This window comes from Equus caballus, chromosome 14, assembly GCF_041296265.1.
Source record: "Equus caballus isolate H_3958 breed thoroughbred chromosome 14, TB-T2T, whole genome shotgun sequence".
In the NCBI taxonomy this organism is placed as follows: Eukaryota; Metazoa; Chordata; class Mammalia; order Perissodactyla; family Equidae; genus Equus; species Equus caballus.
Window position 1 is genome coordinate 55,903,282 of NC_091697.1, and position 13,259 is coordinate 55,916,540.

A 13,259-nucleotide genomic window follows, 5' to 3' on the forward strand; every position below is an offset into this window, starting at 1 on the left:
CAAGTCCCTCTCACATAAGAGAGGTGAAGCAGGAGTTTTAGCAAAGGGGGCCCATGTCAGGGGAGCATTTTATTATCTTCTTGGGTGCAGAAATTGTGGGTTCATGGGCACATCTAATCATAATTTTTTAAGTCTTCATTTGGACAGAAAGAGACAAGTTTCTCGGTGATTAATTTCCAGTGACACGTAAATCTAAGAACAAGTTGGATTCCCAAGTCAAGACGCTTTCAGAAAGGGACCACTGGTTGAACCTTTGTCCTCCCTTAGCACTGAAGGCCACCAAGCATTTTGCAGGGGACAGAAACCTTGAGACAAATAGACAATAGTCATAGTCCGCTCACCCATCTGTTTCCCAAGAGAGGTGAAAACCATTATGTGGCAGCCGTGGGTGGTCGGGGTGGGGCAAGGTTCTATCAAGGAGGTTTTCTGAGGATCTCCCATGACAGTGGGTGTGAGAATTCGTGTTCCAACTATTATTGTTTTTATTAGTATCTCCCAGCATCCGCAAATGATTTCTTCCCCGAGACTCAAACTCTGACCTCTAAGTATCCTCAGTGCCCTCCCATCTCATGCACAGGGCTCCCAGGGCTAGCATCCTGACCCTGCACGGTGCACTGAACGCCATATCCAGGTGTGGCTGTCTTGCCTGGCTACCTAGCTGCTCTCTGGATTCCCATGGACAAGGTGCCGAGAAAAAGGTCTATCAAATACTAATATATTTATTATTGTGTATTAATATTAATCATGTAATTACTAAGCCCTTACTCTGTATATACTAAGCGTGCATTATCTCATTTAATCCCCTAATAAACCGTGGGAGGTGGGTACATAGTATTTCTGTTGTACAGAGAAGGAAATCAAAGCTCAAGTAGGGAGACTGACTCTCCCGAGGTCCGTAGTTGGTGAGGGTGAGAGCAGGAGTCCAAGCCCAGCTGTCTCTGATTCCAAGCCCTTTGCTCTTTCCTTTCTGCTCTTTTCCTTTCTTTTTTTTTTTTTTTTTGATTAACTACTTAACCCCGAGCTAACTACTGCCAATACTCCTCTTTTTTCTAAGGAAGACTGGCCCTGAGCTAACATTCGTGCCCATCTTCCTCTACTCTATATGTGGGATGCCTACCACAGCATGGCTTTATGCTAAGCGGTGCCATGTCTGTACCCGGGATCCAAACTGGCGAACCCTGGGCTGCAGAGAAGCAGAACATGCGAACTTAACTGCTGCACCACCAGGCTGGCCCCTTCTGCTCTTTTCTTATTCTGTGTGTATCAGGTGTGGATGTTGTGTTTCCTCTGACTACAGCCTGAGGGTAAAATCAATTCATGATAATACAGGTCCGCACTCCCTTATCCAAAAACCCGGGGGCCAGATAGTTTTCAGAATTCCAACTCTTCCGCCTTGTGGAGAGAGAGCACACAGTTCATGCACCATATATTACATAACACCCAGAGCAGAGCCTGGGGCCGATGCTGTAATTGAACACATTAATATTCTGCAGAAAAACACGTGAGTAGTTGCATGAGGGAGGTAGGTTTGGCAACCAGATGAGTTTCAACAAATCTTGGGCTTTCCTAGCTGTTTGGATTTTATTTTACTAGATGGCAATAAGGGATTAGCTAGTATTTCTCTAGCTCTGGCCCCGCTTACAGAAGGCAGGCACTCTCTCCCAAGGGCTTATCTGGGGCCGTGCTGGGCATCCCCAGGTAGGACAGAGACATCTATAGCTCCCTGGATTGTCTGCCACATGGTGTCCCAGGTGGCAGCAGCAGGGCCTTCTCTTCTCCTTTCCTCCATCTGGGTTTTCTGAATGCCTATCCCCAGACACAGAGCTGCGTCACTTTACACAACGTGGTTTACAGCCTGCAGCATCAGAAGCCGCCACCTCAGCAATGCTCAGCCAGCATGGGGATCACAGCAAGGGCAGATGCTGGTGGTTGGTGATGGTTTCGGAACAGTCTGGGAGCACAGTTGGCTGCCAGAGGAGATAGGCAGAGAGATGAGCTGCAACCCACTGCCACAGATTAGTCAGCAGCCCAGCCTGGTGGTTTCCCTTGGCTTTTCTGCAAAAGTAGCCTTACCCACAGGATACACCCTTGCAGGCAAGCTCAAAACAGGATTCTCAGGGCCTGGGGTGAGGTGCACTGTAATTACTCTCCTCCCTGTGCTGGGAGAGTTGAGATTTGTCTGGAAGGCACATTGGAGAAAGGAGAAGAAGCAGTCACATTTACTGGATGTTTACTGTGCACCAGGCACTCTGTTAAGCATGTTTTGTGGAATATCTGGTTGGATCTTCACAACAATCCACGAGGCAGGTCTATAATTATGGTGTTTAATTATTCCCAGCACACAGATGAGGAAACCGAGGCCCAGGGAGGTTACATAACTTGCCCAGGGGACACTTTACAAGTGGTAAAGTCAACATTCCAGGTAACTAACTCTAGAGCCACATTCTTACATCTGACCAACAGGAGGGTGTCAGGTCTCAACACACCAGCTGCCTTGTCCAGGTTCCAGGCCCCAGGCAGAGTTGCTTCCAGGAGATTCCAGTCCAGGGCACTCTATCACCTGCCAAAGCCAAGCCCAGATGCTGCTGGCCTTAACGTTGACCAATCCACATCCATCTGTCTCTATCTGCCCACCCACCCAATTTGAAGCAGGAAGATATTGTGAAGTCTCAACCTTGCAATTCCTTTCCTACCCTGCTCCCCGCTCATTCACCTCAGACCAACACCTCTCTTCCTCTGGAAAGGGAGTGCTCAGCAGAAACGCAAAGACCATTCGCCCATTTAAAGTGTACAATGCAATGGTTTTTAGTATATTCACAGGACTGTACAACCATCACCACAAAAGTTTCAGAACATTTCATCACTCCCCAAAGAAACCCTGTACACACTAGCAACCATTCTGTATTATCTCTTCCCACAGCCTAATCAACTAATAACCTACTTTGTGTCTCTATATATTTCCCTCTTCTGGACTTCTCTTATAAATGGAATCACACAATATGTGGTCTTTTTTGACTGGCTCTTTTGACTTAGCATGATGCTTGTAAGGTTCAGTATGTTGTAGAACGTATCAATACTTCATTTCTTTTTATTATCAAATAATATTCCACTGTATAGCTATACTGCATTTTATTTATCCATTCATCAGTCGAGAGACATTTGAGTTGGTTCCACTTTTTGGCTATTATGAATAATGCTGCTATGAACATTCATGTAAAGGTTTTTGTGTGGACATATGTTTTCATTTCTCGTGGATATGTACCTGGGAGCAGAAGTGCTGGGTCCTATGGTAATTCTCTATTTAACTTTTTGAGGAACTGCCAAACTGTTTTCCAAAATGGATGCATCATTTTACATTTCCACCCAGCAAGGTGTAAGTGTTCCAATTTCTCCATTTCCTTGTCAACACTTGTTATTGTCTGTCTTTTTGATTATAGCCATCCCAGCAGGTGTAAGGTGGTATCTCACTGTGGCTTGGATTTGTATTTCCCTAATAACTAGTGATGTATCTTTCCATGTGCTCATTGGCCACTTGTATACCTTCTTTGGAGAAACGTCTATTCAAATCCTTGGCCCATTTTTAAATTGGGTTATTTGTCTTTTTGTAGTTGAGTTGAAAGAGTTCTTTGTGTCTTCTGGATATAAGTCCCTTACCTTATATAGGATTTGCAAATATTTCTCCCATTTTGTGGGTTGTCTTTATATTTTCTTGATGGTATCATTTGTAGCACAAAAGTTTTTAATTAAAGTCCAATTTGTCTATTTTTAAATTTTGTCACTAATGCTTTTGATATTCTAAGAATCCTTTGCCTAACCCAATAAACAAAGATATATTCTTATGCTTTATTTTATGGGTTTTATAGTTTTACCTCTTACGTCTAGGTCTATGATCATCTTGAGTTAATTTCCATCTATGGCATGAGGAAAGTTCCAATTTCATTCTTTTAGCATGTGGATATCCTGTTTTCCTAACACCATTTTTTGAAAAGACTATTTTTTTCTCCCTTGAACTGTCTTGGCACCCATGTTGAAAATCAATTGACCGTAAATGTGAGGGTTTATTTCTGGACTCTCGATTTTATCCCATTGACCTACATATCTGATCTTATGCCAGTGCCTACTAGCCTTATAGAAGGGGGGGGTGAGTCCTTCAACTTTCTTCTTCTTTATCAAGATCGTTTTGGCTATTCTGCACCCTTTGCATTTCCATATGAATTTTAGGATTAGCTTGTCAATATCTGTAAAAGAAAAGCCAGCTTGGATTTTGAGAGGGATTGCATTAAATCTGTAGATCAGTTTGGGGAATTTTGCTATCTTAACAATATTTAGTCTTCTGATCCATGATATAGAATATCATTCCATTTATTTAGATCTTTTAAGATTTTGTAGTTTTCAGTATATGTCTTGTACTGCTTTTGTTAAAATATGCCTAAATATTTCACTTTTCAAATGCTATTGTAAATGGAATTGTTTTCTCAATTTCATTTTTGGAATGTTCTTTGCTAGCGTATAGAAATACAATTGATTTTTGTAGGTTGATCTTGTATTCTGAAACCTTGCTCAACTTGTTTATTGGTTGTAATATTTTTTAATGGATTCCTTAGGATTTTATATATATAAGACCATATCATCTGCAAATAGAGGCATTTTAGTCCTCCTTTTCCAATTCGGAGACCTTATATTTCATTTTCTTGCCTAATTGCCCTGGCTAGAACCTCCAGTACAATTTGAATAGGACTGGTGAGAGCAGACATCCTTGTCTTGTTCCTGATCTTAGCGGGGAAGCATCTAGACTTTCACCGTAAGTTTGATGTTGGCTGTGGGCTCTTCACAGACGCCTTTTATCAGGTTGAGGAAGTTCCCTTCTATCCTCAGTTTGTTGAGTGTTTTTATCATGAACAAGTATTGGATTTTGTTAAATGCTTTTTGTGCATTGATTGAGATGATTGTTCTTTATTTATTAATATAGAAGTTAATCCTTGGTTTTCGAATTTCCAAAGGTAGGGCTCCTAGCTCTGGGGCTAGGAAGCAACAACTCTTTGGACAGTGGAATAGGAGTTGGAGAGGAGAGGATAATGGCAGACACTGGAGAGTGCGGGCACCCAGCCGAGCCTTGGTGTGGTGGTGGCAGAAGGAGGGCTGAGGACCTGAGAAGGGAGGGCTCCTGAGCCACATGTCCTGCATCTCCTGGGAGATGACAATCTGAAAAGAAAATGCCTCCTGCCACACAATACATGGTGTGCCACAGGGAGCCCCAGGAAGGTAGACCTTATGAAGGTCCCTAAGTGGTTCCAATGGAGAAGACAAGGCTTTTCCCACCGGACAGGGAGAGGCATGGATGTGTCATGGAGCACACTAAGGCCACAGAGGCAGCGGAGTTGGCAGATACGGCATACATGGCCCACGCGGCCAGCAACAGATGGGACTGAAGGTGCTTCCACAGAAGCCACCGGGGAGGGAAGGCCACACCTGCATGAAGCCAGGACCAGAGGCAGTGCCAGAGAAGAGTTTAACAAACCTCTGCTGCCACCAAGTGTCGATTCTGCAGTTTATCAGCCAAGAGAGTCTTGTGGGTGACTGATTTTTTTATAGAGCAGGGGTTCTCAAAGACAGCCCTGCAGGTCAAAACTATTTTCATAGAACACTAAGATGTTATCTGCCTTTTTCACTCTCATTTTCTCACGAGTGTGCAGTGGAGTTCTCCAAAGGCTACATGGCAAGCGATATCACAACAGACAAAGCAGAAGCAAACGTGGGAACCCAACTGTCCTCCCCTTAAGCCAGACGTTAGGGAGAGTTGCAAAAAGGTAAAACAGTGCAGCTCTTCTCATTACTTATTTTTGTTTGCAAAGAATAGTTATTTTCATAAAAATGTGTTATTATGTTAACATGCAATGGGCTTATCACACTTTAAGTAAATAAATATTTTTTAAATTCTCAGTTTTAATTTCTGATAAGTGGTATAATCTGCATAAACAAAAGTTCTTTGAGGCCCTCAGTAATTCTGAAGTGTGAAAGCTATGAGAGCCGCTGCTGTGGAACAATGGTTATTGTTATTCCTTTCTCTGTCCCCAGCAGGGCAAAAGGTCAAGGCCGAAGCTTTTCAAGCCATGATTCAGACACCAAAACTGGTGCTTGGCTTGGAATTCCATTCTGTCTTCAGCCTTTCCTAAAAACTGAATTCCTTTCGTTTAAAGCCATTCCTTCCGCATGACGACCCGGAATCAGTGCCTAGTACTAAGCTTCCTGAGGGCAGGCTCCCTGCCACCATCATCCCAGTGCTTTACACAAGCCCCGGGCACAGAGTCAGATCCAAGATGTTTTTTTGGTTGATTGAGAGAGAGGCTATGATGTGTTGACTAAGGAAAACCCCACAGCTGTTGGCCCCAATTATTCCACAAGATTATCTCCTCCAGGAGAATCTAAGAGGAAGCAGGGGCCTTGCTGGCAGACGCCACCCAGATACTGGCTCCCACACGAGGCTTGTCTGGCTGGAGGTTGAGTCCTCCGTCAAGCTGAGTTGCATCCTTTCTCAACCCAGGTGTTCTTGTGTGTGCATGTGGGTGGGTGTGTGCCGAAAGGGTGCCGCCGGCTGTGCAGAACCAGCCTGGAGGTGGGTAGGGCAGGGCGGGCAGAGGAAAGGCTGTTAGAGTCTGGTTGAGGTTGGCCAGCGCAGCGGGGCCAGTGGGAGTCTGAAAAGTAAGTGCCCAACATGGAACCCAGCTCTACAAAAGGATGCGTGTTTATTTTAAAAAATTATAAAAACAATATACGCTCACTGTAAAAAATTGAAACATTGTCATGGTGCATAAAGAAATCATCATCACCAAAGTAAAAATTGAAAGCTTTCCCCCAAGCTCACATCCCCAAAATAGCCCCTATTAAGCTTGGGGTGGATCCTTCCAGATTCTTTTCACTACCTATATAATTATGCATATATAAAATATACATATATAATATATATATTTTAATGAGTAACATCACACATTTTATTCTGCCACTTCATTTTTTCACTTAAGATACTGCCAACATCTTTCCATTTCAGCTTGTCTCCTTCTATGGTGGAGAGGAGCCAAGGTGATCAAGAGAAGCTGGGAGGGGTTCCGACACCCAGAGAAGGTTGTTGTTGGATGTCAGCTTCATCAGGAGCGTCCAGCAGAAGACCTCGGCTGGCCTTGTGAATACAACACTATTTCCAAACAAACTGGGCCACCAGGACCAGCCCCAGGACATTGTCTAGTTGAAGTGGACTTAAGAAACATGCTCTGAGACATGATATAGAAAAGACCTCGGGTTCGTCCAGGAGTAGACCAGATGTTAGTGGACATCTCTTCACCAGCATCCACAGGCCCTACCCAGGCCCAGTGATGCTGGGGTGGACGAGCAGACCCATCTCTCCTGTCAATAGAACTGTCTCTAGGAGCTCCTCGAGCCTGTCGCCAACACCAAGGACAGTGTCTGTACTAAATAAATGCTCAAAAATATGTGATGTCTGAAGGAATGAATGAACGCCCCATGGCTGGAGGGATGGAGAGTTCAGACTGCAACCTGTGGAGGTGCCCTGGGGCCCCCACAGTTTCAGGGGCCCTGAAGGAGAAAGCAAGAAGGGCACGCTGAGGGTTCTAATTCAAGGAGGGAGCCCTTTGCTACAGGAACAGGATAAACTGATGAGACCGAATGCTTTCGACTTCTTTGTGCCAGAGCATTGCTTTCTTTGCCTTGGTGTTGGGTCTGTTAGGGCAGGGGATTTTCAGAGACATGTCCCAAATCAACAAGGGAGCGGGAGGGAGTGGAGAAATCAAGGAAGACCCTTTCCAGGAGAAAGAAGAGGAATCTAAGGATATTTTCACCACCTGGATTTAAGGCAGGAATGGCAAATAGATTCATCTGTATGTGAATTCTGACCTGCCGGTGCTGGTTGCCCAGGACACTGTGCTGAGAAGGATGCTGAAGCTGCATTTGGCTCATCAGGAAAGAGCTCTGACTGCTCAGGGATGCCTGGTGTAGGCATCGAAGTGGGAGTGATGTCATGGACACAGGCCACAGAACAGCAAAAGAGCAACGGCCTCCCCACATGGTTCTAGTGAGAAATAATTTTTCTTTATTCTTTCTTTCTTTCTTTTTTTTTTTTTTGGTGAGGAAGACTGTCGCTGAGCTAACATCTGTGCCAATCTTCCTCTATTTTATGTGGGATGCTACCACAGCATGGGTTCATGAGCAGTGGTAGGTCTGTGCCTGGGATCTGAACCTGCAAACCCTAGGCCACCCAAGTGGAGCATGCAAACTTAAACACTACTCCACTGGGCCGGCCTGAGAAATAAAATTTAGAATAATGAAATCATCCTGGAAACCAGACTGTGGAAAAAGCATTTTATTTTGTTTTGTTTTGTTCTCCACGTGAAAATAAGGCTCAGAGAACACCCACCCCACCCGCTCTCAGTGCTGCCCCTCATCAGCCTGTGCCCGGTGCTCAGGGTGGGAGAGCTCCCACAGGCTCCCTCTCCCTCCGGAGACCTTTCAAGCACTGTGCCCTCCCTGCCTGACTTAAGCAGCTGGGAAAAAAGATGTGAGGCTGCTGGCCTTAGTTCCTCGCCTCACTTGCGTGGAGTGGACTCCTCTCTGGGCTGGCCATGTCTACAAGGGTCTAAACAGAGGGAAGAAGGAGGGTGGCTAGCCTCTTGGAGGACAGGCAGAAGCAGCTGACACAGAAGCCATCTGGAGAGGTTTTCAGAGCTTTTATTTGGAAACTTAGGGACAACGCCAGGTCTTCCGTGAATTCCCAGGAGTTGACAGCAGCCATGGGGGCAGGGTCTGTTTTGCCCTGCTTTCCACCAGGCGCCAGAGTGGATCTGAAACAGACAGTGACGGATCGATGGTCCTTCTGAGGCAGCAGCTCACCGACCCCAGCCGGCGGCGAGGAACAAAGTGCTCGCAGTTGGGAAAGAACGGGTTCCAAGGTCAGTGCGGACGGTGAGGGCCCACCTGGCATGGAGCCGCGTGGCGGGAGGCCTTCTTGCTTTTCAGTAAATTTGCTGCTGCGGGTTCTGGAGATGCCGCTGTCTGCAGCAACGTGCAGCAGCATGAGCCCTGGTCAGGTGGCACCAGCCCTGGTCAGGTGACAATGGCCCTGGGGAAAAAGGAGGAAGGGTAAGACTTTCATCTCACCAGCGTTATCAGTCAGCAAGATCTGGGGGTCAAATAACCCATTTGGAGAACATTTTTGTGAAGCAACAATTGGCAAAGCATCACTATGAGGACGGACTGGCGAAAGACTATGAGGTTGTCTGGGGTTATTTGGAAATGTTCAAAAAAGGTATTATAGGAAGAATGTATCTTCTTTCCTGAAAAGGAATTTTCCTGAAGTTCAAAGTAGGCCGGTGAGGTTTGAATGTCATGGCAGAGAGCAGACCAGCCTTATTCCCGGAAGGTTCTGGGGGCAGGGAATCCTGGTAAGCAGGTAGGGAGGGTGCAGTGGAATTCACGGGCCTCAGACAAGCCTAAGAGCTGACCACTGACCAGTGGTTGGGACCCCACTTCTACCACCACAGGGCATCTTGTGCGTAGGGTCTGATTCTGGTTTCTCCATGTGGACAGGTAAAGGTAACCACATCACAAAACAACCACCTCATGCGCTGTTCGCTGCTTTCGGATGGTCCTTGGGTCACTTGGATGTGTAACCTGGGAGATAGATAACTGAGTGGATGGATGAAAGAGAGTTTTCTTCCTTTGCAGGACCTTGTGGGAGCCAGGGGAGAGCGCTGTATCTGGTTGTTGGAAGGAGGCTGGAGCTGCTTGGAGTTGCACTCTAGCCCCTGCAGGCACCTGGGAACAATTCCGTGCCATTCCCACCACCTGCGCCCGGGCCTCGGGACAGTCACCATCCCATCACTTCCTAGGAACTGTGGGGCTCCCCAGTTCTTCAGTAGACACCATCTCACTCTGTCTTCAGTCTAGACTAGGAGGGAGGCATTGGTTTCCATGACTTCAAAGGGTGGGTGTTATGCTGCCTAGAGCAGGACCTGCCCAGGGCCTCAGAGCTGCTTGGTAAATTCAAATCCAGGACTTGTTCAAGCGCCTTAGTGTTCTTGGGTTAGAGCAGGAAGCTGAATGCCTTGAGTGAAGCTTGCTCAAGATGAGGCTCCAGAAAAGTCTCTGGGAACCACCCCTCCTCCCAGCTGGGAGGTACCAGCCTCCCCCCATGTCCAGCAGAGGACAGGCAGACAGACATCTGCGTCCCTTGTACTTTCAGAAAGAAGAGCTTCCAACTGGGGTGGTCACTGCTCTGAAAAGCCAAATCCAGGACAATCAGGATTTGGCTTGCTAGAAAGTTCTTCCTTCCTCCTGAGGTAGCCAATCACCAGGGTGGTCACAAGTGGCCGGGTGTGACAGCTCAGGCAAGCGTCCAGCCACTGTGGGAGGTACCAGGGCTTGGCAATAAAACCACCTTGTAGCTAAAGATTAATGACATGGGAAAATGATCCTGAACTATTGAATAGGAAGTGTGGATTATAAAACTATGTGAAGTAGGATCTCATTTCGGGGATACACATAAAAAACACGTGGAAGAATAATAACAAGGAATTGGGATTACAAGCACTTTTATTTTGTTCTTTCTGTTTATTTGTATTTCTTACTTTTTCTACAATAAAAATGCATTGATTTGATTATAGTATTTTTTTTTTAAAGTCACCTTCCTCTGCTTGAAGTGGGGAGTGGCCGCTATCTGAGTGCGGCTTAAAGAATGAGACAACTTCTCTTCCCCGCCCTGGACGTGCCCCCAATGCAGTGACTCTTCACCCAGGATGTTTAATTATGCAGAATGCATTGCTACCCTCTTCCTTTTATAAGAGAGGGCAAGAAGCCAGGAAAGCAGTGAATGTGGGTGCCTTACTAAAAAGCTTAAAGCATTTTACTTAAAGCCAGTGTCTGGGGCCTGTCCTGGGCTCTCTCCAGTCAGCCTGATCCAGCATGCCCTCCTTGGCCTGGGGTCTGGCCACATGCAAGCATCCTAGCAGTGGGGGGCTCTGCTGCCCCAGGAGAGGCAGCAGGGGTGTTTGCTAGACCTTCCTGACCAAGACCACCCTTCCTGGGAGAATTTGCAGTCATCAAGGCTGAGGCCAATGGTTTCTTTAATAGACTAGAAAATTCAGTGACTCACCTCACTTTGTCCTCTGAGTTCTGTGGGTAACTAGTTTGGGGCCAGAAAAGGAGAAAGAAAGGAGGAAAAGAAGAGGAGGAATGGAGGGGTTTTTCAGGTCGATCATCCATTCACTCAGTGATGTTTCTGAGTGGTCATTTGTGTGCCAGGCTCTGTGCGAGGCACTGCAATACAGAGGTAAAAAATAGTCACAGCTCTTCTGCAATTTGCACACTGGCTGGGGAGTGAGGAGAGTCATCAGGCAGTTCTGATGCAGGGGGTGTGGTAGGGGCTGAGCAGGGGCTGTGGGAGGGAGCCTACAGCAGGTGCAACTCCTCCCAGCTGAGGCATCAGGGCAGGCTACCTGGAGGAGGAGACTTTTAGATCCAGGCCTAGATGAGAAAGAGGAGTTGATGAAGCCAAGGATGGCGGTGGGGGGTAGGTGTGAGAAAGAGATGTCAGGCTGGGACAGCATGTGAAAAGACCCAGCGATGAGAGTGAGGATGGCATGTTTAGGCTGGTGGTGAGGATGAAGCTGTTAAGGATTGATGCTTTCCCTAGAGGGCAATGGGGAGCCATTGAGGGCATCTGAGCAAAGGAGTCACTTGCTCAGCCTTCTGTTTTTAGATCCCTCAGGCTGCTGTGATCTTTCTGCAATGGGAAAAGGAGGGGACACGGGAGGCAGGAATGGGGCAGAGGCTAACCTCTAGGGCTTTGGGAGCCTGTTGGTGGCTCTCAGACTCAGGCTCTGAGTTCAGCAGGGAGGTAGGGAGATGGTGCCCACATGACAGGCATGGGCATCCTGGGCTGAGTCCTCACTCCTGAGCCCGGGATATTGAATTTGTACAGTGAAGCTAAACTCACTTCTCTCCAAGGGCTGTGGAAGCTGCTGGATGGGAAATGACAGGGCAGCTCACTATAAACAGGTCTGTGTGCCGACTTCAGTTACTGAGCACCGAGCTCTCCATCAGTCATAAGCGGCCATTTTGGAAGAGCTTTTTGATGATTAGAAGGGTGGCAATACCAGCTCCAGACTTAACCCAGATTAAATAGGAAACAAATGACAGAAGGACATTTCAGAAGCCTACAGCATTTTCATGGCAGAGAAGAGTTTCAAGCTCTGGAAGGTACAACTGGCTGGGAAGGAAGCCCACTGACCTGGTGCTCAGGGGCCGGTCACCACGTGGTCCCCGCGGATTGCCTGCAGCGAGAGCTCGTACCCAAGGAACATGGCCGCGCTCATGGGGAAGCCCCGCACAGCGTTCACGGTGATGCCTCTGAAAAACACCTTTGGCAGGAGGTAGTGTTATCATGGGGGACTGCCCTGAACCTCCTGCAGGGCCACCATGAGGGGCAGAGAAAGGGCTGGTGGTGCTGCCCACTCAGGCCCCCCTCCCAGGCTGGACCACACAGAGCTCCAAGGACCCATGCAGACAGAGACCACCCGGGATGCCCCAGCCAGGTGCCTGACCTGACCCATGTCACGTCTGATGACGCTTTTCCTCCCAGGCCCCAGTACATAGGCACTAAACACTATGGGCAAACTGTTGAGTCCTATGAATACCCATGTACACTTGCTTAACTCCTGTTCTCTCATGAACACACACATACGCATACCCGCAGGCACATGCATACACATACACACACATGCCCAATTCTCAAGAAGCTTGAAGTCAGAGCTCTGCACTCCACTCAGTTTGCAGTGGGGGGGTGGGGGGGGACAGGGCACCCAGCCATGACCAACCCCTATGACAGATGCTTCACAGCATGTCCCCAAAGGGGCAGAGTCAGGGGGAACTCAGGCCATGCTTAAGACTGCAGACACGCAGTTGAGGCACAGCTTTGCCATTTAGTAGCTGTGTTCCTTGAGCAAGTGGCAAAGTCTCTGGAACTCATCTCCCCAACAGTAAAATGGGGGTAATAATACCAGTGACCTGCTATGGTTGTTGAGGGAAGAAATAAGATGATGCTTTTAAAGCACTGACACAGTGCCTGCCATGCAGTAAGCACTCATTAACTGTTGATATCACATCAGCATCCTTATCATCCACCGTCAGCGCTTTCTATAGAGTGGCACTCAGCCTCCATCATTAGTGCGAGTGCTGAGGAGTAGCAGCCTGTG

The 13,259-nt window shown here is 47.3% G+C and overlaps 1 protein-coding gene across 2 annotated transcripts in view; it reads right to left on the bottom strand.

The window, feature by feature from the left end:
* Positions 1–8,716: 8,716 nt before the first annotated feature.
* Positions 8,717–13,259, bottom strand: part of SLC25A48 (solute carrier family 25 member 48) — a 39,544-nt gene continuing 35,001 nt past the window's right edge. For both annotated transcript variants that reach the window (XM_001502697.5, XM_070233115.1), the window contains 2 exons: positions 12,296–12,425; positions 8,717–9,127 (listed from right to left, as the gene is read on the bottom strand). In XM_001502697.5, coding sequence (XP_001502747.2) covers positions 12,303–12,425 — 123 coding nt within the window. In that variant the 3' untranslated portion in view covers positions 8,717–9,127; positions 12,296–12,302. The remainder of the gene's footprint in view (positions 9,128–12,295; positions 12,426–13,259) is intronic.